General features: G+C 42.3%; 1 protein-coding gene across 1 annotated transcript in view; it reads left to right on the forward strand.

The window, feature by feature from the left end:
- Nucleotides 1-16,367, forward strand: part of tmem138 (transmembrane protein 138) — a 34,117-nt gene extending 17,750 nt beyond the window's left edge. The window contains exons 4-5 of the mRNA XM_067993492.1: nucleotides 4,931-5,006; nucleotides 14,504-16,367. Of these exons, the coding sequence (XP_067849593.1) occupies nucleotides 4,931-5,006; nucleotides 14,504-14,616 (189 nt within the window). The 3' untranslated portion in view covers nucleotides 14,617-16,367. The remainder of the gene's footprint in view (nucleotides 1-4,930; nucleotides 5,007-14,503) is intronic.
- The last annotated feature ends 260 nt before the right edge of the window (nucleotides 16,368-16,627 follow it).

Genomic DNA, 16,627 nt, shown 5'->3' on the forward strand with positions numbered 1-16,627 from the left:
TAAAACAGAAAAATTGGAAATACAGGGTAAGTTAACATCTAAACAGGAAACACAAGTACGTGATGAGTTAGCTGAGGTCAACCAGGGTGGTGCTGCAGTTGGCCTCAGTGCCCTTGACAAGGGAGAGGAAAATTAGCCAGCGTTCTTACTATTTAATAACCCCTCCAAGATGTGTGCAGGTCAGGCATTGCTATGATGCTGTCCTCCAATAGTCTGCCAACACTAGGCAGGTACAAGAGTCAGCATCTTCAAAAGTGAAAAGAATATGATTTTCCTCGGGTTTGTCTAAGGGGGGGAAAAATATTTTCTCACTTTATCTTTTGCTCTGATCACTAATATCTGTCATTGAAAGGGCAGGTGGGCAACCTGCTCTCAACCCAATTAGTACTGGTTGTAGCTGGTTGCTAGAAGGTGTTTGAAAACAGATTATTATTTTGTCCTCCCCCCCCCCCCCCCCCCCGTAAGTCCTTGGCTTCTGCTTCCCCACACAGCATGACTGTGATTTGGAAGTTCTGATGCAAGATTTTTTTTTTCCTGCCAATTTTTTAACCTCCCCTCTTCTGAATGTGTAGACTCCTTGCTTGGTTATGGTTCCATGGGATCTGGATACCCTCTGGTTCAGATGAGATCTGAGACAGTGAATGATGGCAGGCTATCCTGTCATGTCGGAAATCATGCTGATCCCAATCCCATCTTCACTCAACTCTACAAAAATGTACTTCCATCAGTGGTTGCTAGATGGCAGTCATAAGCAGAAACATGATTTATTTTCTCCTCCCTAGCCATTTGCAGTGCCTCTACTGGTGCACTAGCTGAGATCAGCTAACTTAGCATAGGCTGTGGGTTCAAAGCTGGGACATTCCTAATCTGAATGGCTCAGCTATTCACTGAATAAACTTGCTGAGATATTAGGGAAGCTATGTCTTTATTTATTGAGAAACTCCGATGAAGGGCCAAGGCCCATAGCGCAGGACACCACCAATGTTGAAAAGAGTCAGACAGACAATGAGGTAAAGTTGTGATTAGATGACGGCATGCTTTGGTTTTAAATGCTTTTAGATTATAGGAGGGAGGGAAGATTAAGGAGTTTCACAATTTTGAAGTTCAGGTAAAGGATTAGGGGTAATGCAATGAGTTTATTTCAACAGAGTGAGGATGTAGGAAAGAGGACAAACGTGTACAATGGATTATTTTATGTTTAGGAAGAACAAGAAAGGAAAGTTCAGAGGAGCATTAACCATAATAGTATCAATAAAATGGAGCAAGACAATGCACTACACAATAATAGTGTAAAGCGTATTTGCTTAGGTTATTTAAGTTTTTTTTATATCTAGGGGAATTTGTTGCAATGGTTTGGCAGTTCATTATGAGATATGTCCCGATGGTTTGAATGCTTGAGGTTAGTCTGGCTTTTTGCAGCCACTGATTCTGTGGGAACTCTGATACTGTTGATTAGTGCAGGATAAAGAAGGTGCCATGCATTTCACATGTAATTTATAGTAAGCCCATGCTGCATAGAGACAAACGTAGAGGACAAAGTACAGCAAATGAAGGGAGAAACAAAGGGAGTGAGAAGAGGAGAGCAGAGAGCCAGGTTATGGAAACATGGGAGGCAAATACCGAGAATAGAATCATGGAAAGGTTACAGCACAGAAGGAGGCCATTCGCCCATTGTGTCCGTACCAGCTCTATGCAAGAGTAATCCAGCTAGTCCCACTCCCCTGCCCTATCCCCGTAGCCCTGCAAGTTTTTTCCTTTCAAGTACTTATCCAGGTCCCTTTCGAAAGCCACAATTGAATTTGCCTCAACCACCCACTCTGTCAGTGCATTCCAGATCCTAACCACTTGCTGTGTTTTTTTAAAAAAAAGTTTTTCCTCATGTCACCTTTGGTTCTTTTGGAAATCACCTTCAATCTATGTCCTCTGGTTCTTGATCCTTCCACCAATGGGAACAGTTTCTCTCTCTCTATTCTGTCTAGACCCTTCATGATTTTGAATACCTCCATCAAATCTCCTCTCAAACTTCTCTGTTCCAAGGAGAACAACCCCAGCTTCTCCAGTCTATTCATGTAACTAAAGTCCCTCATCCCTGGAATCATTTTAGTAAATCTCTTCTGCACCCTCTCTAAGACCTTCACATCTTTCCTAAAGTGCGGTGCCCAGAACTGGACATAGTATTCCAGTTGTAGTCGAACCAGAGTTTTATAAAGGTTCATCATGACTTCCTTGCTTTTATAAAGCCCAGGGTCCTGTATGCTTTTTTTAACTGCTTTTCATACCTGCCCTGCCACCTTTAATGATTTGTGCATGAACACCACCAGAACTCTCTGTTCCTGTACCCCTTTTAGAATTGTGCCCTCTAGTTTATATTGCCTCTCCTCACATTTCAGTAGGAAAAACATCACTTCGCATTTTTCTGCGTTAAATTTCATCTGCCACGTGTCCGCCCATTTCACCAGCCTGTCTGTATCCTCTTGAAGTCTATCACTGTCCTCCTCACTGTTCACTACACTTCCAAGTTTTTTCAGCTGCAAATTTTGAAATTGTGCCCTGTGCACCCAATTCCAAGTCATTAATATATATCAAGAAAAGCAGTGATCCTAGTACTGATCCCTGGGGAACACCACTGTACACCTCCTTCCAGTCCGAAAAACAACTGTTCACCACTACTCTCTGCTTCCTGTTACTTAGCTAATTTTGTATCCATGCTGCTACTGCCTCCTTTATTCCACAGGCTTCAATCTTGATGACAAGCCTATTATGCGGCACTTTATCAAATGCCTTTTGAAAGTCCATATACACCACATCAACTGCATTGCCCTCATCAACCCTCTCTATTACCTCATCAAAAAATGTAATCCAGTTAGTTAAACACGATTTGCCTTTAACAAATCTGTGCTGGCTTTCCCTAATCAATCCACACTCGTCCAAGTGACTGTTAATTCTGTTCCGGATGATCATTTCTAAATGTTTCCCTACCACTGAGGTTAAACTGACTGGCCTATAGTTGCTGGGTTTATCCGTACACCCTTTTTAAAGGCAAATTGTGTTTAACTAACTTGATTACATTTTTTGATGAGGTAATAGAGAGGGTTGATGAGGGCAATGCAGTTGATGCGGTGCATATGGACTTTCAAAAGGCATTTGATAAAGTGCCGCATAATAGGCTTGTCATCAAGATTGACGCCCGTGGAATAAAGGAGGCAGTAGCAGCATAGATACAGAATTAGCTAAGTAACAAGAAGCAGAGAGTAGTGGTGAATAGTGTAACATTTGCACTTCTCCAGTCCTCTGGCACCACCCCCGTATCTTAGGATGTTTGGAAGATTATGGCCAGTACCCCCGCAATTTCCACCCTTACTTCGCTCAGCAACCTAGGATGCATCTCATCCGGACCGGGTGACTTATCTACTTTAAGTACAGCTAGCCTTTCTAGTACCTCCTCCATCAATTTTTAGCCCATCCAGTATCTCAACTATATCTTCCTTTTACTGAGACTCTGGCAGCATCTTCTTCGTTGGTGAAGAGAAGGAGGGAATTAAGAGAGACAGAGAATGTGAGAGTGGACAAGAGAGAATGATAGAGTCATGGACAGATCCAGCTTTTGGGAATGAGAGGGAAGAAAAGAGAGAGACTGGGAGTAGAGCTTACAGCTCATCCATGAGGATCCTGAATCATCTGTTCTGGCTTCTTATTCCTGATACTGCATTTTAGTAACTTGCTGCATCTTAACCACATCTATTTATTATTCTACTTGTAAATAAATCTGACAATTAGTTTTAACCTATCCTCATTGATCAAATAAGGTTTGTGCTACCTTTCAGAGAAGATTGGAAAACATGGTGGGCATCCCACACCATCTCCATTGGGCAGTATCAGAATAAAAGGACAATTGTTGATCTTGGGCATGCTATTTTATACATGATATGTGTGAGGTGCGGCTTCGGTTCATAGGAAACATAGTTTGCTTTGAACGTCAGATTTAGTTTTGGGATTAAGCCTGAGCAGCAGCAGCTGCATTGGGGCTCTGTTTAAGAATCACAAATGTTGGCAACACTCATGTTCTCTGGTATCCATCACAAAGGCCGCCTACTTTCACCTCTATCATCGCCCGTCTCTGCCCCTGCCTCAGTTCACTGCTGCTGAAACCCTCATCCATGCCTTTGCTACCTCTAGACTTGACTATTCCAATGCTCTCCTGGCCGGCCTCCCATCTTCCACCCTCCATAAACTTGAGCTCATCCAAAATTCTGCTGCCCGTATCCTAACTCGCACTGTCCCGTTCTCCCATCACCCCTGTACCCTGACCTACATTGGCTCCCAGTCCAGGAACGCCTCGATTTTTAAAATTCTCATCCTTGTTTTCAAATCCCTCCATGACCACTCCCCTCCCTACCTCTGTAACCTCCTCTAGCCCAACAACCCTCTGAGATCTCTGTGGTGCTCCAATTCTTGCCCGACGCGCTTTGCTGATTTTAATCGCTCCACCATTGGCAGCCTTCAGCTGCCTAGGCCCTAAGCTCTGGAATTCCTTCCCTAAACCTCCCCACCTCTCTACCTCTCTCTCCTTTAAAACGCTCCTTAAAACCGATCTCTGATCAAGCTTTTGGTGACCTGTCTTAACATAGCTCGATGTCAATTTTGTTTGATAATGCTCCTGTGAGGTGCCTTGGGACATTTTACTACATTAAAGGTGCTATATAAATGCAAGTTGTTGTTATCCATGAGATGAGCTAGAAGGTCAAAGGGATTTGGCTTGCTTATACTGGTAATCCTATTAGGTGATACGTAGGTGTCATGTTGCTAAAAGCATTTCTAAACCTGTTTGCATGTCGTCAAAAACGGCTGTGGGTGTTGCTATAAATATTTTCCCTGAGCTCCTTAATCTTATTCACCTTCATTGTGCACTTTTAATTCCTATTTTTATCAGAATCTGCGATGGTTGCAAATACAGAGTTACTTGTGGACAAATGGACTTCAAGCACTTTTCGTCTTCCAACGGTTTGGTAAGAGAGCTGTCAATACTATTCTAATGTTTTCAATATTGCCTATTTTTTAAATAATCTTTTCCTGAAGCTGCTGACTTTTGCTGAGGTAAGATTCTTTAGGCGCCATTCACCTGTGAACGTTCTTCATCCAGACAGTGACTTTCAACAAGTCCCACTCTCACCTCAGGTGGATCATTGTTGAATCTGACCTTGTTCTCACCCAAAGTCTGCATACACACTCTCTTTCCAACAGGTCAAAGAGGTTCCCAGATCGTATTTGGCCCATAGGCTACATTTTGGACATCAATGATGTACTTAACACTGGTTGGTTAACACAAGAACATAAGAAATAGGAGCAGGAGTAGGCCAATCGGCCCCTCGAGCCTGCTCCGCTATTCAATAAGATCATGGCTGATCTGATCCTAACCTCAAATCTAAAGAACACAAGAAGTAGGAGCAGGACCCGGCCACTCAGCCTCTGGGCCTGCTCCGCCACCCACAGGGCCTTGACCGATCCGAACTCAGCTTCATGTCCAATTTCCTGCCCGCTCCCCGTAACCCCTAATTCCCTTTACTTCTAGGAAACTGTCTATTTCTGTTTTAAATTTATTTAATGATGTAGCTTCCACAGCTTCCTGGGGCAGCAAATTCCACAGACCTACTACCCTCTGAGTGAAGAAGTTTCTCCTCATCTCAGTTTTGAAAGAGCAGCCCCTTATTCTAAGATTATGCCCCCTAGTTCTAGTTTCACCCATCCTTGGGAACATCCTTACCGCATCCACCCAATCTAGCCCCTTCACAATCTTATATGTTTCAGTAAGATCGCCTCTCATTCTTCTGAACTCCAATGAGTAGAGTCCCAATCTACTCAACCTCTCCTCATATGTCCACCCCCTCATCCCCGGGATTAACTGAGTGAACCTTCTTTGTACTGCCTCGAGAGCAAGTATGTCTTTTCTTAAGTATGGACACCAAAACTGTATGCAGTATTCCAGGTGCGGTCTCACCAATACCTTATATAACTGCAGCAATACCTCCCTGTTTTTATATTCTATCCCCCTAGCAATAAAAGCCAACATTCCGTTGGCCTTCTTGATCACCTGCTGCACCTGCAAACTAACTTTTTGATTTTCTTGCACTTGGGCCCCCAGATCCCTTTGTACTGCAGTACTTTCCAGTTTCTCGCCATTAAGATAATAACTTGCTCTCCGATTTTTCCTGCCAAAGTGCATAACCTCACATTTTCCAATATTGTATTGCATCTGCCAAATCTCCGCCCACTCACCCAGCCTGTCTATATCCCCTTGTAGGTTTTTTATTTCCTCCTCACTCTCTACTTTCCCTCCCATTTTGTATCATCTGCAAACTTTGATATGTTACACTCAGTCCCCTCCTCCAAATCGTTAATATAGATTGTAAAGAGTTGGGGACCCAGCACTGACCCCTGCGGAACACCACTGGCTACTGGTTGCCAGTCCGAGAATGAACCATTTATCCCAACTCTCTGCTTCCTGTTAGATAACCAATCCTCCACCCATGCCAGAATATTACCCCCAATCCAGTGATTCTTTATCTTGAGCAATAATCTTTTATGTGGCACCTTGTCGAATGCCTTCTGGAAGTCTAAATACACTACGTCCACTGGTTCCCCTTTATCCACCCTGTACGTTATGTCCTCAAAGAACTCAAGCAAATTTGTCAGACATGACTTCCCCTTCATAAAGCCATGCTGACTTTGTCCTATTAAATTATGTTTATCTAAATGTTCCGTTACTGTCTCCTTAATAATAGACTCCAAAAATTTTACCCACCACAGATGTTAGGCTAACTGGTCTATAATTTCCAGCCTTCTGCCTACTACCCTTTTTAAATAAGGGTGCTACATTAGCAGTTTTCCAATCTGCCGGGACCTTTGCTGAGTCCAGAGAATTTTGGAAAATTATTACCAAAGCATCCACAATCCCCACTGCCACTTCCCTCAAGACCCGAGGATGTAAGCCATCAGGTCCAGGGGATTTATCCGCCTTGAGTCCCATTATTTTACTGAGTACCAATTCCTTGCGTAGGCTGGCAGATGAAACTGGCTATTTAAGGGTGTGCTCTGATGTCTCAAAACCCCTTCAACAAAACTGTTACAAGAGTTAATATTAACGTTTTTTCAAAATTTGTTTTTAATCTTTGAGGATTTTCTTTTTGTGTATTTTGTATGTAAGTAGTGGATGCAGATGTCAGTAGAGAACTGGCATGAAGGAGTTAATGAATTTTATAGGAGAATTGAATCAACACTCAGATAGCTGAAGCTCTCTGGATTAATAACTGATATTAATTCTGTTTTCTCAGATTCGTAATTCCTCCCAGCCTGTGATTGGTGATTCTGTCTGTACAAATATAAAAGTCGCTCCTTCAAAGAAAAACAACTAATTTCTGACTTGATTTATATTGAAGTTATTGTTTTCTTTTGAAGTGGTTACTGATGGCAAGATTTGGTCATCAAGTTACATTTTTAAAGAAATTATAAAACATTTTCCAGTATTAGGAGACCCTTTTCAAATATGTAAAATAGAAAGGCATTATTTTTTAAATGTTTACTGAATTAAGTAGACGTCTTCTACGATCCAATGTGTTATTGAGCTGTCGAGACCAGAAGGTTCTAGGTTTGATTCCTGGTCTGTGTTCTTGACGGATCTCAGCTAGGGTGATCACAGGAATGCTACAGTTGGCATCAGTGCTTCTGGGTCAGGGAAGGAAAAATAAGACAGGGTTCTTCATGATAGCTATTCATTGACCCTATTGGAAAGGCATGTGTGGACATCTGGAGAGGACAGGGCCAGACTTGGTCAAATAGCCTGCCGTGCTCACTGAACTTGTGAAGAATGGGCAGCTGAGTGAGGTGCTGGTTAGCACCGCAAGGAGAGGTGAAAATTAAGGGGCAGGGAAAAGCTTTCTTTCTCAAAATCCTTTCAATTATTCCTTGCACTGGTACCTAAATCCTTCTGCTACCAGCAGTAATATGTTTGCTGGTTCAGTGGCTTCAGGAATGGTTTGTATGTTCATCGAGCCTACAGCACAGAAACAGGCCATTTGGCCCAACTGGTCTATGCCGACATTTATGCTCCACACGAGTCGCCTCCCTCGCTACTTCATCTGCCCCTATCAGCATACCCTTCTATTCTCCTTCGAGTGCTTATTTAGCTTCCAGCTTCCCCTTTAATGCATCTATGCTATTTGCCTCAACTACTCCTTGTGGTAGCGCGCACCACATTCTTACCACTCTTTGGGTAAAGTAGTTTCTCCTGAATTCCCTATTTGATTTATTAGTGACTATCTTATATTGATGACCTCTAGTTTTGGACTCCCCCACAAGTGGAAACATTTTCTCTACATCTACCCTACCAAATCCTTTCATTAAGCAAATATTACACCCTTGTTCAAAAAAGAGTGTAAGGATAAATCCAGCAACTGCAGGCCAGTCAGTTTAACCTCAGTGGTGGGGAAACTTTTAGAAACGATAATCCGGGACAGAAGTAACATTCTCTTGGACGATTGATTGATTGATTAGGAAAGCCAGCACGGTTTTTTTAAAGACAAATCGTGTTTAACTAACCTGAGTTTTTTGATGAGGTAATAGAGAGGGTAGATAAGGGCATTGCAGTTGATGTGGTGTATATGGACTTTCAAAGGGCGTTTGATAAAGTGCCGCGTGGTGGGCTTATCATCAGGATTGTGGCCCATGGAACAAAGGGGGCAGTAGCAACATGGATACATAATTGGCTAAGTGACAGGAAACAGAGATTAGTGGTGAACAGTTGTTTTTCGGACTGGAGGGAGGTGTACAGTAGTGTTCCCCAGGGGTCGGTGCCGGGACCACTGCTTTTCTTGATATATATTAATGACTTGGACTTGTGTGTACAGGGCACAATTTCAAAATTTGCAGATGACACAAAACTCGGAAGGGTAGTAATCAGTGAGGAGAATAGTGATCGACTTCAAGAGGATATGGACAGGCTGATGGCATGGGTGGACACGTGGCAGATGAAATTTAATGCAGAAAAATGCAAAGTGATACATTTCGGGAGGAAGAACAAGGAGAGGCAATATAAACTAGAGGGCACAATGCTAAAAGGGGTACAGGAACAGAGAGATCTGGGGGTAAATGTGCACAAATCGTTGAAGGTGGCAGGGCAGGTTGAGAAAGTGGTTTAAAAAAGCATACAGCATCCTGGGCTTTATCAATAGAGGCATAGAGTACAAAAGTATGGAGGTCATGATGAACCTTTATAAAACACTGGATCAGCCACAAGTGGAGTATTGTGTCCAGTTCTGGGCACCGCACTTTAGAAAAGATGTGAAGGCCTTTGAGAGGGTGCAAAAGAGATTTACTAGAATGATAAGGGGCTTCAGTTATGTGGATAGACTGGAGAAGCTGGGGTTGTTCTCCTTGGAACAGAGACGGTTGTGAGGAGATTTGATAGAGGTATTCAAAATCATGAAGGGACTAGACAGAATAGATAGAGAGAAACTGTTCCCATTGGCGGAAGGGTCAAGAACCAGAGAGCATAGATTGCACAACCCAAGGAGGTGGTGGAGGCATATTCAATCATGGCCTTCAAAAGGTAACTGGATAAGTATTTGAAAGGAAAAATCTTGCAGGGGATAGGGTGGGGGAGTGGGACTAGCTGAATTGCTCTTGCATAGAGCCGGCGTGGACTCGATGGGCCGAAATGGCCTCCTTCCGTGCTGTAACCTTTCTATGATTCTCTTAAAGATGTCTGTCAGGTCACCCTTGGCCTTCTCCTAGAGAAGACAGCCCCAGCCTGTTTAGTCTTTCCTGATAAGTATATCCTCTCAGATCTGGCATCGTCCTTGTGAATATTTTTTGCACCTTCTCCAATCCCCCTATATCCTTGTTACAATATGGAGACCAGAACTGTGTACAGTACTCTTAAGTGTGGTTTAACCAAGGTTTTACACAAGTTTAACATAACTTCTCTGTTTTTCAATTCTATCCCTGCAGAAATGAACCCTAGTGCTTGGTTTACCATTTTTATGGCCTTATTAACCTGCGTTATTGCTTTTAGTGATTTGTGTGTCTGTACTCTAAGATCCCTTTGCTCCTCTATCCCATTTAAACTCTTATTATCCAAGCAATATGTGGCCTCCTTGTTCTTCCCACCAAAATGCACCACCTCACACATCTATATTGAAATTAATTTGCCATTTACACACCCATTCTGCAAGTTTATTAATGTCTTCTTGCATTTTAATGCACTCTTCCTTTGTATTAACTACACCCACCCCCGCCCCCCCCCAATTTCCTGTCGGCAGCAAATTTTGAAACACTATTTCCGATTCTCGAGTCTAAATCGTTGATGTAAACCGTGAACAACAGTGGTCCCAGCACTGATCCCTGTGGAACACCACTTCCTAACTTTTGCCAGTCTGAGTAGCTACCCTTAAACCCTACTCCCTGTTTTCTGTTTTGTAGCCAACTTACTATTAATTCTGCTACATGTCCCCTGACTCCACATGCTCTGACCTTAATCATGAGTCTACAATGTGGTACCTTATTGAAGGCCTTTTGAACAATAATTAAATGTAATTTATAATTTGCCTGTTGAGTTAGTGGAAATGAATTGATACTCAGTCTTGCTTTTATCATCTCCATGTATTTCATAAAGGACCCAGTCCAGAGCATGACCTTCTGCTCCCCAGGCTTCTCCCAGTCTCATTCTAACTCAGCTGTCATATGAGAATAGCCAGAGCAACTCATCTCTTTTTCCTCCCCCCACCCCCCACCCCTGCAACCAGCTGGCCACCACTCAGCATCTACTCACAATTGCATGACTAAAGTGGAGAATCAAAGGTTTAAAACCATATCATAATACATTGCTACTAACATCACTTGTGCTCTTGTGTAATAGCAGATTGTACTACTTCCACTTCACATCTCCCCTGATTTTATTCCTTTCCTCTGCTGAAAGTTCTGACTCCTGCTTGGATAAGTTGCAAGGGCACTAAGCATCCTCCTGTACCTCATCATAGTAGCCTTGAGTCAATACAGTGAGTATTTCAAGCTATTCAACTACGGAGGGCATCATAGCTGAACATAAATCTGATCCTGTTTTTCCTGACATCTGCACGTGCACTTTGTAACAACAGTCAGGAATGATTTGGCCTCAGCATTCCTCTCCTCTTAGCCTGGGAGTGCTGAGCCAAATCCATAGAATCATAGAAATTTACAGCACAATAGGAGGCCATGCGGCCCATCGTGTCTGTGCCAGCCTAATCCCACTTTCCAGCTCTTGGTCCGTAGCTTTGTAGGTTACGGCACTTCAAGTGCATATCCAATATTTTTTAAACGCGATGAGGGTTTCTGCCTCTACCACCCTTTCAGGGAGTGAGTTCCAAACCCCCACCACTCTCTCTGGGTGAAAAAATTTCTTCTCAATTCCCCTCTAATCCTTCTACCTATTCCTTTAAATCTATGCTCCCTGGTTATTGACCTCTGCTAAGGGAAATAGGTCCTTCCTATCCACTCTCGGCCCCTCATAATTTTGTACACCTCAATTAAATCTCCCCTCAACCTCCTCTATTCCAAAGAAAACAACCCCAGCCTATCCAAACTTTCCTCAGAGCTAAAATTCTCCAGTCCTGGCAACATCCTCGTAAATCTCCTCTGTACCCTCTCTAGCGCAATCACAACTTTCCTGTAATGTGGAGGCCAGAACTATACGCAGTACTCTAGCTGTGCCTGAACTGGTTTTATACAGTTCCAGCATAAGCTCCCTGCTCTTAGTCTATCTCTCAGCGAATAAAGGAAAGTATCCTGTATGCCGCCTTAACCACCTTATCTACCTGTCCTGCTACCTTCAGGGATCTGTGGGCATGCACTCCAAGGTCCTTCTGTTCTCTACACTTCAGTATCCTCCCATTTACTGTGTATTCTCTTGTCTTGTTTGCCCTCCCCAAATGTATTACCTCACACTTCTCCAGATTGAATTCCATTTGCCACTTTTCTGTCCACCTGACCAGTCCATTGATATCTTCCTGCAGTCTACAGCTTTCTTCCTCACTATCCACCACATGACCAATTTTTGTATCATCTGCAAACTTCTTAATCGTGTCCCCTACATTTAAGTCTAAATCATTGTATGTACCACAAAAAGTAAGGGACTTAGTACTGAGCCCTGCGGAACCCCACTGGAAACAGCCATCCAGTCACAAAAACACCCGTCGACCATTACTCTTTGCTTTCTGCCATTGAGCCAATTTTGGATCCAATTTGCCACTTTCCCTTGGATCCCATGGGCTTTTACTTTCCTGACCAGTCTGCCATATGGGACCTTGTCAAAAGCCTTTCTAGAATCCATGTAGACTTCATCAAATGCACTACCCTCATCGACCCTCCTTGTTACCTCCTCAAAAAATTCAATCAAGTTAGTCCGACACAACCTTCCCTTAACAAAGCCATGCTGACTGTCCTTGATTAATGCGTGCCTTTCTAAATGACCGTTGATACTATCCCTCAGAATGTTTTCCAATAATTTGCCCACCACCAAGCTTTGGCTGACTGACCTGTAATTACTCGGTCTATCCCTTTCTCCCTTTTTGAACAACGGTACAACGTTAGCAGTCCTCCAACACCACGCCTGTAGCCGGGGAGGATTGGAAAATGATGGTCAGAGCTTCCACAATTTCCTCCCTTGCTTCTCTTAACAGCCTGGGATACATTTCATCTGGGCCTGGCGATTTATCTACTTTCAAAGATGCTAAACCCCTTAATATTTCCCCTCTCATTGTTTATCCCATCCAATATTTCACACTCCTCCTCCTTAACTATGTGTAATGTCTGCATCGTCCCCCTCTTTTGTGAAGACAGACGTAAAGTATTCGTTAAGAACCATACCCACATCTTCTGCCTCCACACACAGGTTACCTTTTTGGTCTCTAATAGGCCCTGCTCTTTCCTTAGTTATCCTCTCGCTCTTTATTTAGTTATAAAACATCTTTTGGGTTTTCCTTGATTTTACTTGAGTTTTTTCATGCCCTCTTTTTGCTTTCCTAATTTCCTTTTTAAATGTACACCTGCATTTTCTATACTCCTCTAGGCTTTCTGCAGTATTGAGCTCTCGGTATCTGACATAAGCTTCCCTTTTTTGCCTTATCCTACCTTGTATGCTCCTAGACATCTAGGGTGCTCCAGATTTGGGAGTCCCACCCTTTTTCTTTGTGGGAACATATTTGCTCTGAACCCTTGCTATCTCCTCCTTGAAAGTCTCCCATGCTTTGACACTGATTTACCTACAAGTCGCTGTTTCCAGTCCACTTTGGCTAAATCACATCTCAGCTTAGTAAAATTGGCCTTTTCCCCAATTGAAAACTTTTACTCTTGGTCTGTCTTTGTCCTTTTCCATAATGAGGCTAAATCTAACTGAATTATGATCATTACCACCAAAATGCTCTCCCACTGATACTCCTTCCACCTGCACAGCTTCATTCCCTAAAACTAAGTCCAGAACTGCCCCCTCTCTTGATGGGCTTGCTATGTAATGGCCAAAAAAGTTCTCCTGAATGCATTTTAAGAATTCCGCGCCCTCTATACCTTTTACACTGATTGTATCTCAGTTAATAATAGGGTAGTTGAAATCCCTACTATTGCTGCCCTATTGTTTTTGCACTTTTCAGAAATTTGCCGACATATTTGCTCTTCAATCTCCCTCTGGCTGTTTGGGGGTCTATAGTACACTCCCAGCAGTGTGATTGCCCCTTTTTTGTTCTTCAGTTGAACCCATATGGCCTCATTTGATGATCCTTCTAACATATCATCCCTCCTCGCAGCCTTAATTGTTTCTTTAATCAATATTGCGACCTCCCCCCTCCCCTTCCTTTTTTTTTAATCCCCCTCTCTATCACATCTAAAAACCCTGTAACCAGGAATGCTGAGCTGCCATTCCTGACCTCCTTTAAGCATGTTTCATTAATAGTTATGGTATCATACTTCCACGTGTCTATCTGTGCCCTCAGCTCATCTGCCTAATTCACTAGACTCCTTGCATTGGAGTATATACCATTAAGTACTGCCAAAATCCTTTGTTATCTATTTTCTAGCCTTTGTTTCCTCTCCAAACTTGCTTACTAATTTTCTGCCTTCCATTTCCAGCTGTGCTTCTCTCCCTTCCGAATCTACGCTCTGGTTCCCATCCCGCTGCCAAGGTAGTTTAAACCCTCCCCAACAACACTAGCGAACCTCCCCGTGACGATATTGGTCCTGGCCCTGTTAAAATCCAGTGGCCTAACTTAGCTCGGATCAATTAACTTAGCGTGGACCAGGAACGGAACCTGGGACTTTCTAGTATGTGAAGTTTTGTGTTACACATGTGATGCCTTAAGCCCCAGGCCATAAGGAAAACCTCTGATCTGTTTCTACAGATGCTTTGTGCCTGTTACTGTAGAAAGTTTCAACTGTAATTCCATCAAGCACTAACCTGAAAGTGAGTTTTTTTTTCACCCTACAGCTGCTGTTTTATACTATTACTTCTACAAAAGAACTACCCTCTGCCTCGGAGACCCTCGATTATACGAGGACTCAGAATGGCTCCGAAAGGAATTCTTTCGTGTCCGAAAATAAGATGGTAGAGCGACAAGTGGAGTGATACACTACATTAAAAAATGGACTGTGCTACGCATGTACAGATTTTTATCCGAGTAAAAAGAGCATTTTTAACTTGGTGTATAAGAGTTTTCTACCTACATTTGTGAAAAAGTATTCTCTGGGGACTGCTGTACACTAATATATGTTCGTATTTCTGAACTCAGAAGCAGTAAGAGGCGTGCATTCTTTACGCATTTCACTGCTAAATCATGCAGTTGCCATTAATTATTTGCTTCTGTGTCAAATGGGTATTAATTTTGCTCGAATCTCATCAGCAAACACTTTTTTTGTCAGTTTTTTTCCCCTATTCGTACCTCCTTTCCTGAAGACACTTACTCTTGCTGAGGTACAGCTCCGTGGCACTGATAGTGGCCATTCTTCACGAGTGACCAAGATTAGTGAGTGTCAGCATTATTTGACCTTGGAGGGCATCCTAGCAGGTGCTGTTCATGTCTTCACCCTTGAGAGGTGGCTTTTAAGGTATTACATTTACTCACCAGGCTAATTACAAATTACATCACTTGATGTCCACACATTTACTTTTCAGCAGTAGTTATGGAAATTAATCAAGATGGGAACGCAGATGGATTTTTTTTTTTGTTTTTTTCATTTCCTTACCCCAAGCACTGAGGCCAATTGTAGCTGGCTGTAATCCGTTAACTGAGCACGAACAGAGTTTAACCTGCAACTGGGCCTGTCTAACTCAGTGCTACTCTATTTTGTGATTAATATACTTAATCTAAAACTAAGATTGAGATGTTTGTCTTTTATTTAGTGTTTGGAATGTATTAATATACAGTATTATAGATGAATAAAAGCTGTTTGTGTTAATTCTAATGCTTCAACACAACGCAAGATTTCTGACTAAATGTCCATGCTTTTGCTTATCAGGAACTGTGTGGTATTGCCTGACAGTAACGGGAGATTTCGTAGTCACTCCAGCCAAGCTTTTTTAAATACCTGACTTTGCACCATAGAATTATATTACGAGTATATACCTGCCATTTCTCCCACATGTTTTTTAGGTATTAACAGGGCCATTTTTAAAGAGGAGCTGGGGGGAAATTGCAGGAATTTTGCAAGATACCTTTCCCCGTAGGAAGAAGAGCAAATTGGAGAGGAGGTATTGCACACCTCTAAATTGTTGATTCAGAACTGGCATAATAAACTGCACCCTTGGAGCTGGTTGCCACCAACTGCCCTGCAAGAGAAGAGGAGGTACCAAGGATCCATGTACACAATATGGGAGACGGGAGGCCAAATTTCTGAACGAGCAGGGTGACCTTCAATTGTTTGAGTTTTTGCTCTATATTTTAATGGTTGTGTTTATGTATTAGCTTGATTTTTTTTTTAAAAAGTTTACTTTTTATATAAATCAAAATGAAAGTAATCTGATACTTGGGTTTGCTCTGATGTACGATTCCAAATCTAACTTTGTTTTCATTTTACATTTGAAAAATGTATTGTGAAGAAACATTAATTCCTATGCTGATTTCATCATAATGAATACCTTGATTGCCATTCTTCTATTAAAATAAATGTTATGTGATCTGTTAGTGACTGTACTTTGAAAACTTTTATAATTTTTTTCTAGCAAATGTCTGTTAAATGATTGATTGTTTTTGTATTATATATTAAAAGAAAGTGGTCGAAGGATTTACTTGATTTTTTTTCACTAATTTCCTCGTAGTTCTAGCTTATCATTGCCTTGCTGTTCAGCTTCTTGTTTATCCAGTTCAATAAATGAGCGATTATTCTGTTAAATTGTTCGTATTATATCTGATTTCATCGGCAGAATTAGTTGTTACAGTTTGGGCTCTTTAAACATTGTTTCTCTTATCAATGTTTGTAAAAGAGCACACCTCTTCTCCCAACCCCCCCTCCCCCCCCCCCCCCCCCCCCCAAACCTACAAGTGGGCTACACTCAGATCTGAGAGTGTATACCGTGGGTTACTTAACCGAGGACTGTGGCCCGAGTTAGCAGTAA

The sequence above is a fragment of the Heptranchias perlo genome, chromosome 12 (genome assembly GCF_035084215.1).
Source record: "Heptranchias perlo isolate sHepPer1 chromosome 12, sHepPer1.hap1, whole genome shotgun sequence".
Taxonomy (NCBI): Eukaryota; Metazoa; Chordata; class Chondrichthyes; order Hexanchiformes; family Hexanchidae; genus Heptranchias; species Heptranchias perlo.